This window comes from Oncorhynchus clarkii, chromosome 14 (assembly GCF_045791955.1).
Source record: "Oncorhynchus clarkii lewisi isolate Uvic-CL-2024 chromosome 14, UVic_Ocla_1.0, whole genome shotgun sequence".
NCBI lineage: Eukaryota > Metazoa > Chordata > Actinopteri > Salmoniformes > Salmonidae > Oncorhynchus > Oncorhynchus clarkii.
The window spans coordinates 31,552,219-31,569,134 of NC_092160.1; the positions used below are offsets into that span (position 1 = coordinate 31,552,219).

Consider the following 16,916-nt stretch of genomic DNA (forward strand, 5'->3'; position numbering starts at 1 on the left):
GATAACTAGATCCCTCTCACTGACATTACCAGATAACTAGATCACTCTGAGTGACAGACATTACCAGACAACTAGATCCCTATGACAGACATTACCAGATAACTAGATCCCTCTGACTGACATTACCAGATAACTAGATCACTCTGAGTGACAGACATTACCAGACAACTAGATCACATTGACAGACAGACATTACCAGATAACTAGATCCCTCTGACTGATAGACATTATCAGATAACTATATCACCCTGGCAGACATTACCAGATAACTAGATCACTCTGACAGACAGACATTACCGGCTATCTAGATAACTCTGACAGACAGACATTACCAGACAACTAGATCACTCTGACAGACGCTACCAGATAACTACGCTGAACAAAAATATAAACACAACATGTAAAGTGTTGGTCCCATGTTTCATGAGCTGAAATTAAAGATCCCAGACATTTTCCATTCGTACAAAAAGCTTATTTCTCTCAAATTTTGTGCACAAAGTTTACAGCCATGTTACTGAGCATTTCTCCTTTTGCCAAGATAATCCATCCACCTGACAGGTGTGGCATATCAAGAAGCTGATTAAACAGCATGATTATTTCACAGGTGCACATTTCTATACCATGAGCCGCCTCCAAAAGTTGTTTTAGAGAATTTGGCAGTACGTCCAATCGGCCTCACAACCACAGTCCAAGTGTAACCACGCCAGCCCAGGACCTCCACATCCAGCTTCTTCACCTGTGGGATCGTCTGAGACCAGCCACCCGGTCAGCTGATGAAACTGTGGGTTTGCACAACCGAAGAATTTCTGCACAAACTTTTAGAAACCGTCTCAGGGAAGCTCATCTGGATGCTCGTCGTCCTCACCAGGGTCTTGACCTGACTGCAGTTCGGCATCGTAACCAACTTCAGTGGGTAAATGCTCACCTTCGATGGCAACTGAAATACTAGAGAAGTGTGCTCTTCACAGATGAATCTAACTGTACTGGTCAGATGGCAGATAGCCATCAGAGTGTATGGCGTTGTGTGGCCGAGCGGTTTGGTGATGTCAACCCTGTGAGTGTCCTATGGTGGTGGTGGAGTTATGGTATGGGTAGGCATAAGCTACGGACAATGAACACAATTGTATTTTATCAATGGTAATTGTGCCGGTCATCCACCAGCATCACCTCATGTTTCAGCTTGATAATGCACGGACCATGTCACAAGGATCTGTACACAATTCCTGGAAACTGAAAATGTCCCAGTTTTTCCATGACCTGCATACTCACCAGACAGATCACCCATTGAGCATGTTTGGGATGCTTTGGATGGACGTGTACGACAGTGTGTTCCAGTTCCCGCCAATATCCAGCAACTTCACACAGCCATTGAAGAGGAGTTGAGACAACATTCCACAGGCCACAATCAACAGCCTGATCAACTCTATGTGAAGGAGATGTGTCGCGCTGCATGAGGCAAATGGTGGTCACGCCAGATACTGACTGGTTTTCTGATCCACGCCCCTACCTTTTTTTGCATCTGTGACAAACAGATGCATATCTGTATTCCCAGTCATGTGAAATCCATAGATTAGGGTCTAATGAATGAGAAATGGACTGATTTCCTCATATGAACTGTAATTTAGTCAAATCTCTGAAATTGTTGCATGTGCTTATATTGTTGTTGAGTGTAGATAATTCTGATAACTAATTCACTCTGACAGACTAATTTAACAGATACTATCCAGACCGACTTACAATCAGTGCGTTCAACAAAAACATAATATGCAAGTGAATACAATGAAATAACAGTTGCTGCAAGTCAAGTCATTCAGTCGCACAGACAGAGAAGAGCCAGTGTTCTCCCTCCTGTCTGAGTCTGACTCTGAGGGTAGCCTTGTCAATCCTGCAGTGTGACAGAGAATAGGAGCAGTCGTTGGGCTGCGTCCCAACTGGCATTCTATTCCCTATGTTGTGCACTACTTTTGACCAGGGCCCACAGGGCTATAAAGGAATAAGGAGCCATTTGGGACATAGCCCACGAGTCTTCCCTGGGGGTCTCTCCCTGAGATATAGACATTGTCCCACAGCTGTCAGCATCTGACTGAGTATACCATCTCTCTCTGTCTCTCTCTCTCTCTCTCTTTCTTCCTCTCTCCCCTTGCTCTCTACTCTCCCCCCTCCTCTCTATTCCCGCCTCTCTTTCTCTCTCTCTCTCTCCCTCCCCAGGAAGGAGTGGGGTCTGGAACCCTTCCTACCCCTCACTCTGCTTCCCACCATCAAGGAGAAGAATGTGTGTAAGACCCTGTCACAGCTGCTCAAAACCTATCAGCATCCGCCTCCCTCCGGCAATAAGGTGATCTGTCCTGTCTGTCACACAATGACCTTCCTTTCAGTAAATATTCTCTAGATACAGCATAGCTACAACACTAAGTTATTCAGATTCATTGTATAGCCTACCTTTCATCTGAGGGCTTGCACTCTCCGTTAAGCAGTTTATCTTTGGATTTGACTGGCTGTGGAGTTCCATACATATTTAAAATGTGCTTGTGCCCCAATACATGGCTAAACAGTGACCCCAAGAGGACATGTATAGTATTGCAGTATAAAATCCAATGGTCATCCTTGGGTGAATCTCAATAGTAGAAGCTAGCAACAGGGCGACCACATCCGTCTTGTCGTCCTTGGGTGAATCTCAACCATATTAAGTGGCTTCTCCTCCTCATCTCCTCTCCTTCATCTCCACATCTCCATCTCCACTGAAATCACAAGATAAGTGAAAGCAATAATGAAGGATGCCAGCTAGGATTTTAATTTCACCTGTCCAGTTCTTTAATGTTAGTGCAGATCGAGGAGACGAGTAGAGGAAGCCACTAGAGACTATTGAGACTGGGCCCTTGAGTGTTGTGTTGTGTCTACTGACAGGTCCCTCCTCTCCAGGGAAAGCTGCAGTACATGCGTGTGCTCAACGATCTTCCGCCCTTTGGAGGCTTGCTGTTCCACACCGTCGGACCGGTAATGGCAACATTTATTCATTTATTTTTATTTAACCTTTATTTAACCTTTATTTAACTAGGCAAGTCAGTCATGAACAAATTCTTATTTACAATGATGGCCTACCATTCCCTTATGAACATTCCAATTTTGTACTCCCACATCATATACGAGTCCCACTCTTTTATGATGAATTTCTCTTTTGTCAACGTACAGCTCATGTTTATGTTTGATCGATTGATTTACTGACTGATTGATCCACAGGATGAGAAGCAGTCGGCCACTACGCTGCTGGTGGGTCCGCGGCATGGCATCAGTCATGTGATCGACCTAAAGAACAACCTGACCACGGTTCTGACAGAGTTTAGTCGCGTTGCTAAGATACAGCTGCACCGGGAGAACCAGGGCGTTGCCCGCGTAGAGGTGGCCATACATGAGGCCAAGGTATATGACAGATTGAACACATGTACAACTATAGATCTAGAAGGACATTTTGAGGCTCAGAGTGGAACTCAATAGAATGAGATGTGTTTGTTTTGCCAGAAATCCTTGCATCATACTTGTAGGCCATGCTACCTAGCATAGATTTTCACTGCACAGAAGAATTCCTTTCAAATTAAATTAAATTAAATCAAACCTGCAACATAAACCAAGTTGAAGAACCGGTATGGCCATTAGAATAAATATACAGTCAAGTGCTTTGTTGAGGTCTCTTAACTTGTCTCCATCCCTGCTCCAACCTTTCCAACCTCTGTGTATGAATGTGTGTGTGTGGGTTTCTGAGGGGCTGGGATAAAGCCAATCTATCTACATTATTGGATAAAGCAGAAGACACATTTCTGTTGGACCTTGTGTACAATTAACAATAAAGGAATCTTAATCTAAGTCTTAATGATCCACCCCTGCAGCCTCTGGTCCTGTTGATGGAGTGGCCTGATGCCAGTAACTTCGCCTGTCTCATTTCTGGCTACTACAAGCTGTTCGTGGACCCCAAACGAGCCATCTACTACCGGACACCTGGTCAGTCTTATATGATCAAGGCAGGTATGTTAGTAGTCACCTCCTTGATTTATTAGGACTTGCAATGAAACTGCATATTCACAATATCTGTTGATGTTTAAGAAATGTATACTACATTACCAAAAGTATGTGGACACCTGATCGTCGAACATCTCATTCCAAAATCATGGCCATTAATATGAAGTTGCCCCCCCCCCCCCCTTTGCTGCTATAACAGCCTCCACTCTTCTGGGAAGGATTTCAACTAGATGTTGGAACATTGCTGCGGGGTCTTGCTACCATTCAGCCCCAAGAACATTAGTGAGGACATTGTCATGCTGAAACAGGAAAGGGCCTTTCCCACACTGTTGAATCAAAGTGGGAAGCACATAATCGTCTAGAATGTCATTGTATGCTGCATCTTTAAGATTTCCCTTCATTGCCTAGCCCGAACCATGATAAACAGCACCAGACCATTATTCCTCCTCCACCAAACTTTACAGTTGGCACTATGCATTGGGGCAGGTAGCGTTCTCCTGGCACCGCCAAACGCAGATTAGTTGGTCGGACCGCCAGAAAACACGCTTCCACTGCTCCAGAGTCCAATGGTGATGAGCTTTACATCACTCCAGACGATGCTTGGCATTGCTTCAGCTTTCGGCGGTCCCGCTCTGTGAGCTTGTGTAGCCTACCACTTCGCGGCTGAACTGTTGTTGCTCCTAGATGTTTCCACTTCACAATAACAGCACTTACAGTTGACCGGGGCAGCTCTAGCAGGGATGAAATTTGATGAACTGACTTGTTGTAAAGGTGACATCCTATGACGGTGCCACATTGAATGTCACTGAGCTCTTCAGTAAGACTATTCTACTGCCAACATTTGTCTATGGAGATTGCATGGCTGTGTGCTCAATGTTATACACCTGTCAGCAATGGGTGTGGCTAAAATAGCTGAATCCACTAATTTGAAGGGGGTGTCCACATACTTTTGTATACATGGTGTTTCTGTAGGTCTATTTTTTCGGGAAGTGTTACAGAGAATCCATTATTATTAGCTTTAGATAAAACTGGAGTATTTTTCATTTAAGGTTAAAATCATTTCCATACTGTTTGCTTTGCCTACATTTTGTAACAATAAAACTCAACATACAAACTAAGCATTCAAACTTAGCATCCAATGCCCCCATTGACTGCATATCAGTTTGCATCTCAAGGATTCCATTTACAGGTTTTTGTGTGTGTCTGCAAGTGTGAGGCATTGCATGTAAACCATTATACTGCAACCAACTCTGCTCAATCCAACTGGACTGACACCTGCTTCTCCATAATGCATCTGTGCATCCGGACCTAAACCATATCAAAAGCTACCGATCACCTCTGCTGTCGCTCCTCCCATCTCCATCCTGAGGTCTCATCTTCATTGGACTATTCTCTCCCTCCATGCACAGGGTAACATTTCAGGGGTTTTGCCTTGCTTTTATCTCTGTAATCAAGTATACATGTAATATTCAAACAATATTCAAACAGCTCTGTTTCCATCTGCTGTGGTGGTGTGCCTGCATGAGAGGAAGGCCGCTACGTCCCATAACATCCCACCAGACTTACCTCAAACCTCCAACTCCAGTCTCCAGCATTCATCACTGAAAAACATCCACCAGCCTTCTCCTCTATTTTCCCATAAGGACCCACTCCATCCTCCCATGCGATTCCTCACCTCTCAGCCTCTCAATTGCTCTGACAATTCTGTCCTCAGATTACAGAGGTTCCCACCACGCCCACCCACGCTCTGGCGTCACAGCGGTGCCCAGTGGAGACCGACGAGGGGATGAGAGGGAAAGATCCCATATGAGGGACCCAGGTTCCCAGTCTCAGAAGACAGCGACCGCCCCACTGCCCGCAGAGTCCCAACACCTGGGTCTATGCCACGTCCATCTCCGGGAGCCACAACAGCTGCAGGAGCTCCAAATGCAAGCAGAACCCGAGCTCGACATCAATGAGAACTTAATTTCCCAAGAGGTACCAGAGCGGCCCAGTGCCAAGTCTGACCCAATCCCACGGAGCACGGAGACGATCGGCGAGAGGCCAGAGAGCCCCGTCCAGGAGAGCTCAGTGGTCTTCAGGAGCAGAGCCCAAACCATGGGGAAGTCCCAGCGAGCTACACGGTTCTTCTGTGACTCCTGTAAGGCCAGGTTGAGGGCAGAGGGAGTGGTTGTGGCCTTAAACGGTGGAAGCAGCGGCAACTCGTCGAAGCACTGCTCCAGCGCCTGTGCCTCCCGTGATGGTGGTGCAGTAGACCTCATGGCCCTGCCTCCGCCGGGGAACGAAGAGGAAGAGGAAGAAGAGGTGGAGGAAGTAGGAAGAAAGCTGCAGCCTCCTCCGCCAGCCATTGCTGACCCTCCGCCTGGCTTCAGGGACAACAGCTCGGATGAAGACGACTCCAAGAGAGGACGGAAGTCTCAACCAAACCCAAACTCCGTCCCCAGTCCAAGCACTACAACTGGGGCAACTGCAGGCAAGAGCTCTGCTAAGGCTTCTGCCAAGGAAGTGGTACCAGCTCCAGAGGATGTCCCGGTGACGTTGATAGACAACGTGGCCACCAGGACAGTACGGGACCATGCCCAGGAGCTGGATGATGCTCTGGTGTCCACTCTGCAGGCCCTGGAGGCCCTAGCTGCATCAGAGGATTTCCCCCATCACCCCCAACAGCCAGCTCAGACCACAGGTCAACATGCCGAGTCATGCTACAAGGGCTATTTTTAGTGCTAATTGTTAATTTTAGGGCTCAGTGACTACTAAGGGCACTTTGAAATGTTTTTATACACTTGGTGTACAGAATATTAGGAACACAATCCTAATATTGAGTTGCACCCCCTTTTCCAATCAGAACAGACTCAGTTCGTTGAGGAATGAACTCTACAAGGTGTAGAAAGCGTTCCACAGTGATGCTGGCCCATGTTGACTCCAATGCTTCCCAACGTTGTGTCAAATTGGCTAGATGTCCTTTGGGTGGTGAACCATTCTTGATACACACGGGAAACTGTTGAGCATGAAAAATCCAGCAGCTTTGCAGTTCTTGACACACTCAAACCGGTGCACCTGGCACCTACTACCATACCCTGTTCAAAGGCACTTGAATCTTTTGTTCACCCTCTGAATGATGCACATACACTATCCATGTCTATCCATGTGTGTAGGCCGTCATTGTAAATAAGAATTTGTTATTAACTGACTTGCCTAGTTAAATAAAGGTTAAATTAAAAATATATTGAAAAAATATCTCAATTGTCTCCTCCCCTTCATCTACAATGATTTGAGTGGATTTAACAAGTGACATCAATAAGGGATCATAGCTTTCACCTGGTCTGTCTATGTCATGGAAAGAGCAGGTGTTCCTAATGGTTTGTACACTTCAGTGTAGATGAAGGGGAGGAGACAGGTTAAAGAAGGATTTTTATGCCTTGAGACAATTGAGGCATGGACTCTGTATGTGTATTATTCAGAGGGTGAATGGGGAAGACAAAATATTTAAGTGCCTTTGAACAGGGTATGGTAATAGGTGCTAAGCACGCATATATGAGTCTGTCAAAAATTGCAATGTTGCTGTGTTTTTCACACTCAACAGTTTCCTGTGTGAACAACTGTGGGAAACATTGGAGTCAACATCCCTGTGGAACACTTTCAAAAACCTGGTAGAGTCCACGCCCCGATGAATTGAGCCTGGCTTGACAGCATAATTCAAGTTCAAAGCTTTAGCATCCCAAAACAGAGACAAAAAGACTAAGTTTTGACGTGTTGTTTTACAGAACACTGCTTGACACTGAACAAAGTCTCTTGTGCTGTATATTTTGATAGTGAGAGAAACACAAGTGTTCCCTCAGTCTTGATTAAAATTCAGTTTGATGCAAAACAAGGTTTTACTCACAGACGATTAGCAGAGCTTTAAAAGAAAAATCCCTTGATGAGTTAGTACTTAGAAACAGTATATTTGATGTGCCATCTTTGCACAATCAATGACTGCTTTCCACCTGTCTGTGATATTTCATGTCTTCCTCGGGACCCTGATAGTGTCTTGTGTTTCCTTCTTTCCGTAGGGTTGATCGTGTTGGCGGCCATTACGCCTGAGTCCTCGTTGGACTCAGGGCACGAGACCAACTCCTCAGAGCTGACAGACGTCTCAGAGATGGTGTCGGCCATGAAGCAGCACCAGAACCAGGCCTACCTGCTGGCCCACCATATCAACAAGGAGCGTATCTTCAGTCGCAGGGACTTCCCCTTGGCCATACCAGGCTGCACCACCCAGACTATAGAGGGTGGTGCGTTCTCCATGGGTCAGATCCGCGGCAGCTGCCCCTCGAAGCCAGTGACCCTCAGTAAGACTGTTCCCCTAAAGCTCAGCCCTGCTAAGGAGACTGCCAGTCCAGGTCTCAGCTCAGTGAAGCAGGGGAGTAACGTTACCCAAGACCCATCGCAGAGTGAACCGAGTGAAGGCAAGAAGGCAAAACCAGAGTCTACCAAAGCGTGCACGCAAGACCGCCCTGCAAAGTCACCTGAGGAGCTGAAAGTGTCCGATCCAGGCCAGGCACCCAAGGTCGGCAAGGATCAAAGGTCACCCTGTTCTGCTGTGGGAAAACTAAGCCCCAATCTCTCTGCAGGGATCAAGGGGAAGAAGTCTGCGCCTCTGAGTCCGGACCCTACCAACAAAGCCTTACCTATTCTCTTGGCTGTAGACAGAACTGCCTCCGCCAAGATTTGCCCCACAAACATGTGCCAAGATGCCGAGACTGCCTCTAGTGAGACCATCAAGCCTTCAAGCTCTAATGACCTCCTGCCAGTTGATGACCTATTCTGCACATGCCCAGTGAGAGAACCTGGGCCACAGCTAAGACCGAAGGATCCACAATCCCAAAAGGTGGTGGTGTTCCATTCCTCTTCCCCAACAGACGATGAGCGTCTTCGGGCCAAAGGCCTCCAACTGGCTAGCAGCAAAGAGATTCCAGCGAGAGCAGCAGGAGGAGCAGGAGCAGACCCCGTCTTGGTCAAGCCCAGCCCCCAGGTTCCAACAAAGTACTCCCAGTCCCCACACATACCTGTGAAAGCTGAGAGGAAGGAAGCAGCAGAGGCCAAGGCAGAGAGGTCCCAGGGTAAAGCTCAAGCTGAGCCACAGAAATGCCCCTCGAAGACATTATCTCTCCTGGGAGACTCCACACACCCTACCTGCTCTGTGGACAAGGTCTCCACTTTTCCATCTGCCGACAGCAAGAAGCAGGGTGGTGGTAAAGGGAAGGCCCAGCGTAGCGCCCCCTTCCTCAGTATCAAGAACCTCCTATCAGCCACGTTCCCAGCTCGGATTCGTCGGGAGACTGACGAGCGCAGAGCCCAGCTCCAGAAGGTCCGGCAGTACGAGTTAGAGTTCCTGGAAGAACTTCTGAAGCCCAAGTCATCCGGGGGAGAGTACCTACCCCAGGGGTCCTCGCCAGTCCCCTCAGGCACCCCCTGTGCTTGCCAGCTCCGTACAAGTCCTGTGCTAAAAGCCCCTGGCATCTCCCGAGAGCAACGCCGCAGCTGCGACTGCAAGAGGATGTGCAGAGGGATCCGACTGCCTGATACACCGGTCGGCTCAACTGCGGAGCCACAGCAGCATAGAGGCAGAGAGAGATCCCTCTCCAAGACCCCTCCAGTGACCTCCAAAACCCCTCACTCCCAGGGAGATCAAAGGAGACCTCAGACCTTAGAGATCAAAACCACCCGAATCCGCTCGACCAGTCTGGAGTCACGGGAACCCAGGGGGGAGCAGGCTTCCTGCTTGCCCACCTGCACCTCTCGCACACCAGACTGCATGGGCGCTCCGCAGTACAAGAAGCTCCAGAGGCGGTATAGCATCGGGGAGGTGGACAACGCTGAAGGCACGCCACTGTACGCCGAGGTCAAACCCAAAGCCAAGAGCCTGGAGAAGGAGATGGAGCGAGTGAGGGCCACAGGACTGAGGCTTCCAACGCCCGTGGAGCCTGTTCACAATCAAACTCAAACTCACACGGCTGCTGCAGCGGCAAAGGGGAAGAAAGGAGTGTTCTTCGTCCAGGGAGAAGAGCTCCTGCGGGAGAGCAAAGAGGGGGCGCCGACTGAGATGCTGCTGGGGCTGCCTAGCGAGGACAGTGACGACAGGGAGAAGTGCTGCTCCTTCTGTTTCTGCTACAGGAAATGTGAGGAGGCGGACGAGAGCAGTGAGAAAGAAGAGCTTTCCTACTCCATCCCCCTGCAGGTCCTGCCTGGGATGCAGCTGGACTCTCAGACCTTGCCTGTCATCAGCAAAACCCTCCAGGTTCTCCACGCGGAGGGCTGCAGTGGGGAGGAGGAAGAAATAGAGGAAGAGGAAGAAGAAGAGGAACCGCAGACACAGGAGATTGACCTCCGGGCCTGCGGGACTCTGGAGGGTAGCCTGGCGAGGGTCCAGTCCCTGCAAGGGCAAACGTTCAGCCTGCCGGACGGTTTCCTCAACGCCCAGCTGGATGCTAATGAGCTGCTAGCCATCCTGCGACAGTGCGCTAACGTTCCCCAGGTGGATAACGAATCACGCCTCCAGCCATCCCGGATCGCCGAGTACAAACAGGAGCTGGCGGTGCGCTTCAAGGAGTTCAGGGCGGCGTGCAGACGGGTGGCGAGCGTCGAGAAGAGCCCCACGCGCATGCTGAGCGTTGTTACGGCCAGCTTCCTGGTCCTCTGCGAACTGACTCAGACCTTCATCAAGCTGGTTAGAGGGGTGCGTTCAGAGGCCCAAAGGCTGCAGCTGCTGCGGAAGGTTGAAGAGGTTGCTATCAATTACACTTTGTTGTTGCGTGCAGCCGAGGATGCTATGGGCCACTCCAGCAGTCTGCCTAACAAGAGCGTGAGTCCCCTAGTTACTACAACCACCACTAACATGGGCTCCCTCTCTCGCCCAATGAAAACCCTGCCCGCCCAGTAGAGACAAAGTTGGGGGAAGTTAGTGAATAATTATTTATGACAGTTGGGAGTGTGGGTGGCTGGGACCACACTCTCAACGTCCAGTAGTTATTTATTGTTTACAGGACATGCAATGATCCATCCATCACAATGCAACTGCTCCATGATATGTTACCAGGGGCTGTGGCAGTTGCAGAGTGGCCCTGTAGTGTTCTAGCATAAAAGACAAACGCTTGGGCACCGCTGTACAAAAGGTGTATGCACCTACACCCCTGAAACGCTGGGTGAAAAACAGGGCTAACCACTCCTCCATGTCAACTCTCACATTTCAAAGGTCCTTCTCATTATTTTCTATGTATATTTGAGTTGTATCTTTTTAGCAAAGTATACCATTTTGTGGAGAATAAATATAATGAAAATAATATCTAAAATGAATTTGAGTATAACAAATATAAAGAGTAATACACCTATAATAAATCTTAAGACATTTTAATGTGCTCTGGGCAAAAATACCACAGAGAATGTCAAAGTAGCGAATTCTGTGAATTAGGTAGTCCAAAGCCTGGGTTAGTAGTTGACGTGTTTGTTTGTTACATTTCTAACTGTTATCACAGAATGAGTTATGTTGGTCATCGGAGAGTATCATGACATGCACCTCAACAATATCACATACATCACATTCACAATGTTGAAAATGGTACCTCTGCGAGATTGTAAAATCCACACATTTGAATTGGGTTGCTATAAAACAGACATGGGGCCCATTTACTCACCTGTAGAATAACACCACAGGTTGGGGCAGATGTAGCAGAAACGCTAACTCACTAGCGGCTAACCAATCAGCTGAGTAGGATCAATGTTCTTCATGAAGGAAGGCAGCCCCGCTCTACTGTATAAATTGTAGTAAACCTCACATTGCTGTCTTGGTTTGAGACACACACACACACACACAGTACACACACTCTCACACGCTCTCACACACAACGATCACAATCCACATTAAATCTGCACCTCGCCTCTTGTAAACGAGATGAGGTAAATGGGAGATCCACTTTAGCAAACTTAGCCTTAGACTTTTGCACAACCTTCAGCATTTGCTCCTGCTCACACATGATCTAAGTTCATGTTTTGTTTACATTCAGCCTACTGAACATTGAGCTAGAAAACAAACGTCACATCATACACCTTCAGTTTTATAAACTATTTCATCTTATAAGAGATTCAAGTTGCTATATTCTTCTCTAAAATCATTTTACAGGATTTTGTGTCACAAACAATTCAATGGGTTTATACTTTTTGCTCTCTATGTGCTGTTGTCCATTGTGCAATACAGGAGATATATATATAAATCACACAATACAGGAGATATATATATAAATCACACACACAAAGTAGTTTTCTATGTATTTTAATAAAACTGACACCTGTGTTTTCTGTCTGAAAACGGCTTTCTGTCTCATCCTGTTGTCAAACCACGGGGATCAAAGCAGCCTATTGCTAACCTCAACCGAAACTGAAACTATTCAGACTCTGACATTAGGGTACTATTCATGCCATGTGTTTTCTTTCACTGCACTACTGTCTCGCATGCTTCCCCAATTCTACATTTCTTCTTGAAGATACAAGAAGTAGAACGGTCAAGATACCAATGGTGGTCGCAGATTCAGTGTTACTACTAGTTTTATTGAAGTGAGAAAGAAAGAATATACATCCACAAAAATATGAGGAGGCTACTTACTGCAGTAATGTTATGTAAATATTGTAAAACGGTTGGAATATTTGTGAGCCAGGAAAACACTTTTAAATTATCCCACTAACTGACAATGTGAAGATTGGTTCCAAATTCTTCACTGTTTTGTAAAAAAAAAAAAAAAAAACATGTCTGTACCGTATAATGCATAGTAGTTATGTTCCATAGAAAACTAATAGCAAAAACGTATATTTTAAGACTATATAATGAGTATAAAGCATGGGACATGTTTATTTTTATAAAAACTAAATATTTACAGTATCAAATGGCATTCTCTCATCATGACCACCTGGAAATGTTTTCAAACATTTTGTTTTTGACATAATGTTAATATAGAAATATTTTGTGTGGTTGTCATTGTTGAGTTGCATTGTTGCCAAACTGTGAATATGTCTCTGTTCCATAACATAATGGACCTATGTTCCATGGCCTATTCCATTGTGTTTGTTGGCACTTATTTATTTACTTTTATTTATTTGTCAATAATCTTGTCTTCACTGTGTTCTTCTGTCTGTACAACGTTTCTCATATTTTAAGAGCAATAAAATTATAATCCTCGGTTTAGAAATGCACATTTACATTTGGTGTAGATTGAAATGTTTGTTTGTTACACTCAAGTTATTTGGGCCTCATCTGACATTCACTTCAAAATGAATATAAATAGACCTCCTTGAGATGTCCTTCTCCTTACTGAGCGTTGGGCAGAAGTAGCCTATCCTTCTCCTTACTGAGCATTGGGCAGAAGTAGCCTATCCTCCTCCTTACTGAGCGTTGGGTAGAAGTAGCCTATCCTTCTCCTTACTGAGCATCGGGCAGAAGTAGCCTATCCTTCTCCTTACTGAGTGTTGGGCAGAAGTAGCCTATCCTGCTCCTTACTGAGCATCGGGCAGAAGTAGCCTATCCTTCTCCTTACTGAGCATCGGGCAGAAGTAGCCTATACTTCTCCTTACTGAGCATTGGGCAGAAGTAGCCTATCCTTCTCCTTACTGAGCATTGGGCAGAAGTAGCCTATCCTTCTCCTTACTGAGCATTGGGCAGAAGTAGCCTATCCTTCTCCTTACTGAGCATTGGGCAGAAGTAGCCTATCCTTCTCCTTACTGAGCATTGGGCAGAAGTAGCCTATCCTTCTCCTTACTGAGCATTGGGCAGAAGTAGCCTATCCTTCTCCTTACTGAGCATTGGGCAGAAGTAGCCTATCCTTCTCCTTACTGAGCATTGGGCAGAAGTAGCCTATCCTGCTCCTTACTGAGCATTGGGCAGAAGTAGCCTATCCTTCTCCTTACTGAGCGTTGGGCAGAAGTAGCCTATCCTTCTCCTTACTGAGCATCGGGCAGAAGTAGCCTATGCTTCTCCTCTTACTGAGCATCGGGCAGAAGTAGCCTATCCTTCTCCTTACTGAGTGTTGGGCAGAAGTAGCCTATCCTTCTCCTTACTGAGCATTGGGCAGAAGTAGCCTATACTTCTCCTTACTGAGCATTGGGCAGAAGTAGCCTATCCTTCTCCTTATTGAGCATTGGGCAGAAGTAGCCTATGCTTCTCCTCTTACTGAGCATCGGGCAGAAGTAGCCTATCCTTTTCCTTACTGAGCATCGGGCAGAAGTAGCCTATCCTGCTCCTTACTGAGCATCGGGCAGAAGTAGCCTATCCTTCTACAAATCCACGTTGTCCTACTCCAAACTTCTGGCCTAGATTACTGCGGCCTCTATTGTCGGTCAGCAATCAGAGAGAATGTTAATTAGTCATTTAAGCATATAACTTCAAAACCTTGAAGGCTATTTTATGTCAACACAAATTTAATTTTTGTTGTCAACACATTACTGCAGAGAACATGGCATAATATGAACCATGTAAACATTAAACTCCTCCGCATAGGCTGCTGTTCAGCCATAATCAGGATATTTTCGACAAAACTTTACTTGGCGATACTTTCTCGTTCTGGATTCGGGAAAATATTGTCTCTTATAAACGTCTGTGTGCAGTTGCAGGTGGTACTGCAAAAAAAAAAACGGAGAATGTTCTGAAAAATATTAAATACACTTTTTATATCGAGTGAAAAATGCTTCTTGATTCTTAGATTTTTGGAGTACGACCTGCAACTGCACACAAACATTTATGAGACACGTTTCTTCCGAATTGAGAACAAAGAAAGTATTGCCAAGTAAAGGTTGTTGAAACAGTCCTACTGGTGCTTTGCACTAGCTACAACTAGCTAAGTGCTCTTAAGGAGCATGCGGTTACTCCTCAAGGTCAAAGGACCTAATATGTTACCGAACTGACATGCTGTCCACCTAATCAAAGGATTAGATAATAAACTAGAGCTAGCTAGCACTGCAGTGCATTCATTTGGTGAGCAGTCGACTCAAAAACAGAGAGAAAGATGATAGTTGAACAGTTTTGTACAAATGTATTTATTTATTTAAAGCATGAGAGTGTGAGAGAGGGCTAGCTATATCTATATATATATTATAATTTTTTTCACTTTCAATTTGCTAGCGATTGCAGCTAGCTAGTCTACTCAGACGCCAGGCTCAAACAGAGGGATGCTTTGTTACCTAGCTGGCTATGGAGATGCAACACTGGAACTCTTCCAAGTTGATGCTTGATTGTAGAGGGTTTACTAACGTGTTAGTTCTAGTAGCTATGTTGACTAGCTATGACGTTAGCTAGTACTTTTAACGATGTAGGCTGGGTGTAGCAGTTAGTGTTTATGATATGAAGGTTTGGCTTGGAAAGGTTTTTTCACCTGGTCACAGACAGCTGATGTGTTGTGCACTGAAGTCCACAAGCGAAGGGAAATGGTGAGAGGAGGAGAGTGCGTGGATGCGAGAAGGAATTCTACAATGAGAAAAATTATCATGCTGTGTGTATGTGTCTGCTATGAAAGTCTACTGTGTTTGTGTGTGACCAGGGGTGTATTCATTCCGCTGATTCTGTTGAAAAACCTTTCTTAAACGGAAGCAAATGTAACAAATCAAAAAAATGGATAAACATACTTGAATTTGTCGAATAGAAGCTCTCGTTTGCAACTTTTTACTAATGATTACATCCTAGATCAGCTAGATGCAGGCAAGAGAGTGCAAGGCGATATTGAATGTGTCACTGTCTGTCACCTCATCTTAAACATCACCTACCACCACTGCTGTCTACTGTTTTAACCAGGCCTTATCACAGTTGCAGCTGACAGTATTTTTCAGTGACAACACGTTTCTGGCGGCCTTCAAACACACAGGTGTTCAGTGGGATGCTAGATAGCTACATAGCGCAGGTGGTCCCTGGTAACATGTAGATATGTCCGTTTGGGAAAACTAAACCTATAAAAGTGTATCAATTTAACCTTTAGTTTATTATTATTATTTTTTCTCCCTGATTTGAAAGAAAAGGTCCTTACGCGTGTTAATGTTCAGACCAGGTGTCGGGGCAAAACTCCCCCATTCAGAAGACGCCTTCATCCAAAGACTCTTATGTGTATAATGGGACTCAGTCATGACCAAGGGATAGCTACACTAGTCGCATTCGCATATCACATTACAATATGTAGCTAGCATAACAAGCTAACCAACCTATTCAGGGTAATTGTAAACCTAAATTGAAAACTTATTAACATATCAACAGCACATTCATTACCTTTAATCAATAGATTGTCATGTAAGAAACACTATTTTTTATTTATACCTTTAGGCAAGTCAGTTAAGAACAAATTCTTATTTTCAATGACAGCCTAGGAACAGAATGACATATTTGCACCTTGTCAGCTCAGGGATTTGATCTTGCAACCTTCCGGTTACTAATCCAACGCTCTAACCACTAGGCTACCCTGCCGTCCTGACACCTACTTCATTCTGGTTATTTAGCAGTCGTTCTTAAGCATAGAGACATTTCCAGTTTTCTTCATTAGTATGCTGTACTGATGGATTGTTCATGAAATAACATATTTTTTTTAACGTCTCTTTTCGGTGAACATCGGGAATCGCCGAATCAAATATGTGAAAGAGACGTTAATTTGGCTCCCTGATTTGCATACTGTTACTGTTATTGCTTTTTGAGCGCCGTACATCGATTATCTGCAGACACAAAAACATTATCTGAAGATGGTAATCCTCAGTGCCGGAAGGATATAGTGAGGAGAGACTCATTCTGGTCCAGGCTCCTTTTCTCAGTGTGTTTATTATAAATGCTTTCAGGTCTAATAATTTGGTCAGGTTAAAGTATATTTGAACTCACATATCACTTATCTGACATGCAGGTAGGCAAAGTT

The 16,916-nt window shown here is 45.5% G+C and overlaps 1 protein-coding gene across 1 annotated transcript in view; it reads left to right on the plus strand.

The window, feature by feature from the left end:
* LOC139366074 (FERM and PDZ domain-containing protein 3-like) overlaps nucleotides 1–11,018 on the plus strand; it is a 224,388-nt gene extending 213,370 nt beyond the window's left edge. The window contains exons 12-17 of the mRNA XM_071103162.1: nucleotides 2,209–2,335; nucleotides 2,905–2,994; nucleotides 3,238–3,417; nucleotides 3,882–4,017; nucleotides 5,726–6,694; nucleotides 8,064–11,018. Coding sequence (XP_070959263.1) covers nucleotides 2,209–2,335; nucleotides 2,905–2,994; nucleotides 3,238–3,417; nucleotides 3,882–4,017; nucleotides 5,726–6,694; nucleotides 8,064–10,933 — 4,372 coding nt within the window. The 3' untranslated portion in view covers nucleotides 10,934–11,018. The remainder of the gene's footprint in view (nucleotides 1–2,208; nucleotides 2,336–2,904; nucleotides 2,995–3,237; nucleotides 3,418–3,881; nucleotides 4,018–5,725; nucleotides 6,695–8,063) is intronic.
* Nucleotides 11,019–16,916: the final 5,898 nt, after the last annotated feature.